Source organism: Olea europaea, chromosome 12 (genome assembly GCF_002742605.1).
Source record: "Olea europaea var. sylvestris chromosome 12, O_europaea_v1, whole genome shotgun sequence".
In the NCBI taxonomy this organism is placed as follows: Eukaryota; Viridiplantae; Streptophyta; class Magnoliopsida; order Lamiales; family Oleaceae; genus Olea; species Olea europaea.
In genome coordinates, this window is record NC_036248.1 from 1,978,278 (window position 1) to 1,987,039 (window position 8,762).

Sequence of the window (8,762 nt, forward strand, 5' to 3'; positions counted from 1 at the left end):
TTGATAAAACTTTGCTTTACTTTCATTGTAGTTGATAAATTAGACTTTAATTTGCTACAACTTTATATTGCTATTCGATTAAGGTTATTAATAGCTATAACTCAATCAAATATTTAGTCATTGTGGGTACGATATTTTACACACCACTATATTACTTGTTCACGATAACATCCACTTGTGGGAAATCAAACGATTAGTTAAAAAAGAAGGGATTTTTTTTATTTGCGTGTAATATTATTTTAATGAAGAATGTATGATTGAAAATGAGTACTGTAGAAAAATAATATGATAGAATGTCAAAAAAATGGGTGACAAATAGGGGCTAAACTTGTAGTCAAAACGATTAATATTTAATAAAGCCAAGCAACACAAGTTAGCTTGATTTATGGAACACTACCCAAAAGGCGTGTGAAATGTACATACAACTACAGTTTAAATAACATTTGGAAAAGAAATGAAAATGCCTATTGTCATAACTAACTTCCAGCTGGAACAACAAATTTCCTAACTGTCATAACTTTTTAGCTATGTATACTTAAGTCGTAATAATGTGTGCATTTTCTAGCATTTAAGTGGATTAGTGTATATTGATATTGATTATTGAAATGTGCATTTCAAGAAGAGAAAACTGAAATTGTTTTGATCTGATTGGGGGACTTTGCCTCTTCCATTGCCTTTTTTCCCCTTACTCTTAGGTTCTCTGGATGGGTTTAGTGAATTTTTTATTTTTCTTTTCGACTTTTTGATGGATGCAATTCATTAATTAAAAGGAAAATCAAGAGCATAGGAGATAAAAGATCGAGTCTTTCTACTTTTGTAGACAAAAGACTATGTATAAAACTTCAATTGTGAGTTGGTTTGATGTTTTAATTTGATCATTTTTAGGCTAATTATTGAACGGTAGTCATATACCGGGCTTTCTAAATATAAGTCTGGAACTTGAAAAAGAAAAAAAAGAAATGAGAGGATATAGCATTAATACAAAGTCAAGTTGGAGATATTCACAAGTACTTTAATAATAACAATGTGAATAAATTGACTTAGAATGAAGAAGTGATTCAACCTGACAGTGTAAATGAATTGACTTAGGAAGAAGAAGTGATTCAACGTGTCAATGTAAATGTAATAGGTAAGAAGGAAGAAGAAATGGTTGTTGAGTTTGATCCAATAATACGAGTGCACATTCAACATGCTAGAAGTTGATCAAGATTTAGCTTCAATCAACTATTTAACAAGAAATATTGAATGGCTATATTATCAATTGAAAAAGAAACGATTAAACTACTAGATTATTCAAATTTGATTAATATTTTTGCCTCTAAAATTGAAAGTCAATTAGTATTTAATTAATCGTTTAAAACATTCTCGACTTTGTTATTTGATTAAAATATAATTTTTCTGTATATTATATTTTGATTGTTATTTTACTTTTAAGTTTTAAACTAATAAGTTAATAATTTGTTCTATAGTGCCTTTATAGATTTTGCATGCATATAACACTTTTGGGGACGGGACATAATTTATGAACTTCGTCTCGGACACGAAAATTACAGAACTGGCACAGGGTGGAAATTGCATACTCCTAGAATCCCTTCAAGAAACTATATGATTCCCAATTCGTCCCATTTGCTCTATACTTCTCCCCAAAATATGATATCTTTGACAACAATAATATAGCAAACCTATGTTCAATTTCAGCAGCAAAAATGAATTCCTTTATCTTGCAGTTCAAGAAACCCAAGTAGCATTTCATTTTCAACTTCGTATTTTAACAAATATATATAAATAATAGAATAGAATTAATAAACTAAATAAATGGTGCCTTCTTTTATTTGAAACGTCCCATCAGTCAAATAAAAAATTGGATCATTCCTTTGCTTTGGGAAGAGCCAACCAAAGAATTTCATTATATCCATTTTAAGCGTTCTATTTCATCTGATATTTCGTAGGGATAAAAAAGGGACTACTTTTTACTTTTTTTTTTATTATTATTAATATGAAAACGAATTATTTTTTAAAAACCTAAATTTAAATCTAACAGGATTTCTCACGCGCAGACTTGTTGAAGTAGTTCAACACATTGTTGTATGTTGGACAGATTGTGGCACCACCCAGGATATTTTTGTAAGTCCTCGGAGTGATCCAAAATAGGATTTTTTTTAATTTTTTTTTCCTTTTAGATTCATTAAGAAAATGGATTTGTTTTGGAGTTCTATCCTAGTAATTGATGGATTTCTATTTTCAAAAGAGGGAACAACTATGAATGTATTTAATGATTTGCTTTTTATTTGCCATTATTGAATTTCAGTTTCCAAAAATAATATATATTTAGCATTTACGGCATTGGTTTTATGTGATTTTTTCCCAAACTTAGGGCAAAAATCCCAAAAATTTCCCTAACTTGATATAGATACATGGCTCATTCATGCAAACCCTATTATATAAACACTTGACGCATTGTTTCATCAATTAATCTACTTGTTTCATAGCGTTTTGTGGCTGTTAAAATTCTTGCAGTCATTCTTTCACTTCCCAGATCTCCTCTCTCGCATATACAATACTTCTTGCCGGCGTAAACATATATATACACACAGGAGTTGCATGTTTTCTTTCATCATAATTATATTTTTTGTTTATTAGAGTTCTTGCCCAATTGTTCTCTGGATGCGAGTTCTATAATAATATGCGGTAAAGTGTTCTCTATAATCCACTGGGTTTTTTTTTTTTTTTAATTAATATTATTCTTGTTAAACCTTGTAACATATGGTACCATGGAATGTTGGCTGATTAGGTTTCATATATTTCAACTCTCTGCATTCCGGCTCCCTGAACCTAGCTTATTCAAGATAAAGAATTTAAAAAACTTGTTGCGTAGTATTGTAGTTCTTAGAAGCCCATTTTTATGGCTTCCTTTTTGACGTTCAATTTGACATGTTCCATACTGGAAAACTTATGTTTCCATTGAATTTTTGATTTCTGACTGTTTTCCTCAACTGAAGGAGATTATTCCTTAGTTTGAGATTATGGAATTAGTCAAGTTCAATAATTGCATTAACTTAGAGGTGAGCGTGCAATCCCTTCAGCCAACTCCCTCGATTCAAGATGATATGTTAGATCTATTTTTCAAGAAGTTGTTTTTTTTGTATATTCTGATCTTTGTATAAAATTTCAGAGGCCTTTCTACTTTTCAGTTGCATTAACTTTACATTTGTTGAACAGTTGAAGTGAGTTTCTTGTGTTCTTATGGAGCATTTCAATGTGGTCTTTTGCTTCCAAAACTGGAAACTTTGGGGTAACTAGGTAGTTGTGGGTGTGTCTGTATCCTTTCATGTCCAAATACCCATTAATGACCCTTTTTGTTGCTTCTAGAAAACAAAATTATATTTTGAGGATGTTTCTACGTTATAGATTGCACAGTGCATGTTTGTTGAAGGTGGGATTCATTTTCCTTTTATTGTGAATATACGTAAATATTCCACCTTTCCATGTAGCATTGATGTGCTTCTGTTCAAGCTCGTCTTGCTAGAAGAAATTTTAGCAGATTGTGCTCGCAATATATTTTGGAGCTTTCAAGTAGAGTTTTTTGTGCTCAAACCTATATAGTGGTCTTTAGACTTTAATCTTAGCTGTTTAATTGTCATTTCATATGCAGATCCCTTTGACGCAATCATGGCGAGGGCTTTAGTTCAGTCAACTAATATCCTTAACATAGTTTCTGGGGAAAGAAATGGACAATTGAAGGGATCTGGGAATCGACAAAGATTGGTTCCAATGCTGTATAGTGTAAAAACAACGCCCCTAAGGATCAGGAAATTCTCGAGTTTGCGAGGACCTAATGCCTTAGATACGATGCTAAGGAAAACTGGCCAGTCACTCCAATCGAAGGTATATGGTATCACCCCTGTAACACTACAAAGAAAATGCAGATTCACACCACGAGCCATGTTTTCACGCTTTACACAGAAGGCAATAAGAGTTGTTCTGCTTGCACAAGAGGAGTCAAGACGGCTTGGTCATAATTTTGTGGGAACTGAGCAGATTCTGTTGGGACTTATTGGTGAGGGCACTGGCATTGCTGCCAAGGTTCTCAAGTCAATAGGAATTAATTTGAAAGATACCCGTTTGGAGGTGGAGAAAATAAGTGGAAGGGGTAATGGATTCGTTGATGTGGAGATGCCTTTTACTCCTCGTGCAAAGCTCGTTATAGAACTCTCGCTAGAGGAAGCTCGCCAGCTAGGTAACTTTTTTATGATTTCTTTTAGTGTGTGCTAGTTTCTTGAGTGTGTACACATGTTATGTTATTCTCTTCATCAAATTCTAATATACAGTTTTACTGTTCCAATCTTATTTCACTCTACTCGGGTCGACACTGACAGCATATAAAATTATAAATAAGGGTTCTATTTTTATGTTTGCTTCATATTTACACATGATTATTTGTGTGGATGTATTATTATCAATTTCTTTTGCACTGAAATCTATTGCCTTTTGATATAGGTCAAAATTACATTGGATCAGAACACTTGCTGCTGGCATTGCTTCGTGAGGGTGAAGGTGTGGCAGCTCGTGTTCTAGAGAACTTAGGTGCTGACCCAAGTAATATTCGTACAAAGGCAAGAATCACTACTTGTCTTTGTTTTCTGTCGATTATTTTTTCGTGATCCCCTTAAAACTGACTGCATGTTGATCCATTTGGGCAATTAGGTTATTAGAATGGTTGGCGAGAGCTCGGAAGCTGTTGGTGCTGGTGTTGGAGGCGGAAGCTCAGGCAACAAGATGCCTACACTGGAGGAGTATGGTACTAATTTAACCAAGCTAGCTGAGGAGGTAATCTTCTCACTGTATCTCTTGATGCCTTCACTTTTCATAGAGAGCTAAAAGGTGTTTGCTTGATGTCTTGGTTATAGGGTAAATTGGACCCTGCTGTTGGCAGGCAGCAGCAAATTGAACGTGTCACCCAGATTCTGGGGCGGCGTACAAAAAATAACCCCTGCCTCATTGGAGAACCTGGCGTTGGGAAGACAGCTATTGCGGAGGGCCTTGCTCAGAGAATTGCCAATGGGGATGTTCCCGACACCATTGAGGGGAAAAAGGTAAATTACTATATGAAACCTATGAAGCCCTTTAGGCAGATTGGTTATCTGATACCCCCCCAAGGTTGCGTTTCGCGCCACGGATAAGACCGTGTAAATTTAGAATAGATAGTATTATCTATCTACCACTCATTTATATTTATTTATAAATTATTCTTTCTAAACGGAGGCTAATTTAATGCTTTCAATTAAATACTGAAAACCTACAATATTTTAAAATGACCATCCTTTCAGGTTATAACCCTTGATGTAGGTCTTCTTGTTGCTGGGACGAAGTATCGTGGTGAATTTGAGGAAAGGCTGAAGAAGCTGATGGAGGAAATTAAACAGAGTGACGAAATTATACTTTTCATTGATGAAGTGCACACAGTGATTGGAGCAGGAGCAGCAGAGGGGGCGATTGATGCTGCAAACATTTTGAAACCTGCTCTAGCTCGGGGTGAATTACAGGTTGGTAGGGCCTCAACTCTTCCATGTGGCATACAGATGCGTGTATCATTAATCACATTCTTAAAAATGTGAATTACTTTTCCTTCTTGACATTTTAGAAATTGTTGTATTTTTTGGAAATCTCATCTTCCTTAATCCTCTTCCTGTGTTCCACCCACCACAGTGTTATAAGTATGTTTTGCAATCCTTGATCTATTTCCTCCTATATGGCACTATTGAATGACACAATTTTGATGACGGGAATGCTTCGTCTGTCGCCACATTTGTTTGATATTATTTTATCATGCTTATATCAGTGTATTGGGGCTACTACACCGGACGAATACAGAAAGCACATTGAGAAAGATCCAGCATTAGAAAGACGGTTCCAGCCTGTCAATGTCCCGGAGCCTACTGTGGATGAAACCATACAGATTTTAAAAGGGCTTCGCGATCGATATGAAATCCATCACAAGCTTCGTTACACCGATGAAGCTTTAGTTTCTGCAGCTCAGCTGTCATACCAGTACATCAGGTACTACTTTTTTTTTGAGAAAAATGTAATTGTTAACTGGTTACAATAAACGAAATGTAGACATTTTAAAATGTGACGAGAGGATTTGAGAACATCTGAATAACGGTCATTAGTTGTCTTCTGATCCTAGCACTAGTCACTCACGTACCCGCCTCAGTCTCATCTCCGAATATTCTCTTTGTATATTTCAGTGATCGCTTTCTTCCAGATAAAGCCATCGATTTGATTGATGAAGCTGGTTCCCGTGTTCGACTTCATCACTCTCAGGTATGAGATTTTCTTACTGATGCTATTTTCCTTATCCGAACCTATCTACAGCAACAGTTGTATCTTTTGCAGCTTCCTGAGGAAGCTAGGGAGGTAGAGAAAGAACTCAGGCAGATCACGGAGGAGAAAAATGCAGCAGTCAGAAGTGAAGACTTTGAAAAGGTGAATTATAACCTTATAATTTTAGTCCGATGAGAGTAAGATATACGATATTGAGTTTTCTTTCACGTTTCAATTATTATGCTAATTCTTAAGCTGTTTAGTTGCTGAGTGCAATGCTCAGCAGGATTTCCTATCCCCAGCTTTATCAGATAAATCTCATGATGCTTTAATTAACATACAGGCTAGGGAATTACATGACACGGAAATGGATCTAAAGGCACAGATATCTGCTCTTATAGACAAAAACAAAGAAATGACCAAGGCGGAGAGTGAGGCAGGGGATGGGGGGCCTGTTGTGACAGAAGTTGACATTCAGCACATTGTTTCTTCCTGGACGGGAATACCTGTTGAGAAAGTGTCTATTGACGAATCTGATCGTCTCCTCAAGATGGAGGAAACACTCCACACACGGGTCATTGGGCAGGACGAAGCTGTCAAAGCCATCAGTCGTGCCCTTCGCCGTGCTCGTGTTGGTCTGAAAAACCCCAACCGACCTATTGGGAGCTTTATCTTTTCTGGGCCAACTGGTGTTGGAAAGTCGGAACTGGCTAAAGCACTAGCAGCCTACTACTTCGGTTCAGAAGAAGCCATGATCCGGCTTGATATGAGTGAGTTCATGGAGAGACACACTGTTTCGAAACTCATTGGCTCACCTCCTGGCTACGTTGGTTACACTGAAGGTGGACAGTTTACGGAGGCTGTTCGATGCCGTCCTTACACCGTTGTACTTTTTGATGAAATTGAAAAAGCTCATCCAGACGTGTTCAATATGATGCTTCAAATTCTTGAAGATGGAAGGTTGACCGACAGCAAAGGTAGAACAGTAGACTTAAAGAACACCATCTTAATCATGACATCAAATGTAGGAAGTAGTGTAATTGAGAAGGGAGGTTGTCGTATTGGTTTTGATCTAGACTATAATGAGAAGGATAGCACTTACAACCAGATCAAGAGCCTGGTGACAGAGGAGCTGAAACAATATTTCAGGCCAGAATTTTTAAATAGATTGGATGAGATGATTGTATTCCGGCAGCTCACCAAGCTGGAAGTGAAGGAGATCGCTGATATAATGCTAAAGGAGGTATTTGAGAGACTGAAAAGCAAAAATATCGAACTTCAGGTGACCGAGAGATTTAGAGATAGGGTCGTTGAAGAAGGATACAGCCCAAGCTATGGAGCAAGAGCACTTAGACGAGCTATAATGAGACTTTTGGAGGACAGCATGGCAGAGAAGATGCTTGCTCGTGAAATCAAAGAAGGTGATTCGGTTATAGTTGATGTTGACTCTGATGGTAACGTGATTGTTCTTAACCGTGGTGCACCTCCTGAGCCATCTCTTGAGCCTGTTAGATTAGAATAACAATAAAAAATAGAATTTAGATATGATTTTTAAAGTATATTTAATTAGATTAGATAAGATTAGTTTTGATATTGTTTGACACAATTATAGTTAATAGGAGAAGTTATTTCTACATGTGGAATTCATTATGCAAAACGTTCCATTAATTGTTACATTTTTATTTTATTTTTTTATTTTTTGCATTTTAATCCCTATTTCAACATTTGATTGCGAAAATCGTCATTTTCATCCAATTTCATTTAAGTTTTTATTTTATTTTATATTTTTTAAAATAAGTTCTTATTTTATTTTATTTTAAAACTTGTTTTTTTATATATAATGCAAAGTTATGGTGAAAAGAAGTTGGGTGGTCATGATGAAACATTATATGAAATTGGATGGCATGATGAAGTTTAAAGTTGGGTGACCATCAATGGATTTAACCCATTGTTTAATAGTTTCACAAGATAATGAAACTATCCACACTGATACCAGCACGCAAACAGATACAGGCAAGTTGATGAATAGATTTCCACCCACCAATGTACTTATCTATGCATCTACTGCGATTAGATCTATGTACAATGTGTGTGTATGTGCAGGTATAGGAGTCTTATTGAGAAAGCTGCTTTGCAGGCAAGAGTTAACGTTTCCAATGTCACCCAATATTTGAAGAGACAAAAGAGTTGCTTCTGAATTATCGGCATTCTGATTAGGAGATGGAAAGGAAGAATGGATATGATATGAATAATACTATTCATCTACAGTCTCGATGACGATTGGTCTATGTGGTCAGTTGCCAGGTTGTCCAATAAAATTTGAATGCATTTTTAGACAATGTGACGCTAATCCCTCCATCTCGGATTACTTCTTGATAGCTTAAGGTAACTTTAGTTCTTTATCGAAAAAGCGTAAATTTTAAATGGCCTTGTTTTGA

The 8,762-nt window shown here is 35.8% G+C and overlaps 1 protein-coding gene across 1 annotated transcript; it reads left to right on the forward strand.

The window, feature by feature from the left end:
* Window positions 1–3,654: 3,654 nt before the first annotated feature.
* Window positions 3,655–8,000, forward strand: LOC111405133 (ATP-dependent Clp protease ATP-binding subunit ClpA homolog CD4B, chloroplastic-like). Its single transcript, XM_023033885.1, has 9 exons — window positions 3,655–4,237; window positions 4,498–4,613; window positions 4,705–4,827; window positions 4,908–5,093; window positions 5,328–5,543; window positions 5,840–6,057; window positions 6,249–6,324; window positions 6,397–6,486; window positions 6,668–8,000. The coding sequence occupies exons 1-9, from the start codon at window positions 3,670–3,672 to the stop codon at window positions 7,844–7,846; spliced, it is 2,772 nt and encodes a 923-aa protein (XP_022889653.1). The 5' UTR covers window positions 3,655–3,669; the 3' UTR covers window positions 7,847–8,000.
* The last annotated feature ends 762 nt before the right edge of the window (window positions 8,001–8,762 follow it).

Coding starts and splice junctions, on each gene's coding strand:
- LOC111405133 (XM_023033885.1), top strand. CDS start 3,670: ATGGCGAGGGCTTTAGTTCAGTCAACTAATATCCTTAACATAGTTTCT. Junction 4,238..4,497: donor AGAGGAAGCTCGCCAGCTAG/GTAACTTTTTTA, acceptor CTTTTGATATAG/GTCAAAATTACATTGGATCA. Junction 4,828..4,907: donor TAACCAAGCTAGCTGAGGAG/GTAATCTTCTCA, acceptor TCTTGGTTATAG/GGTAAATTGGACCCTGCTGT.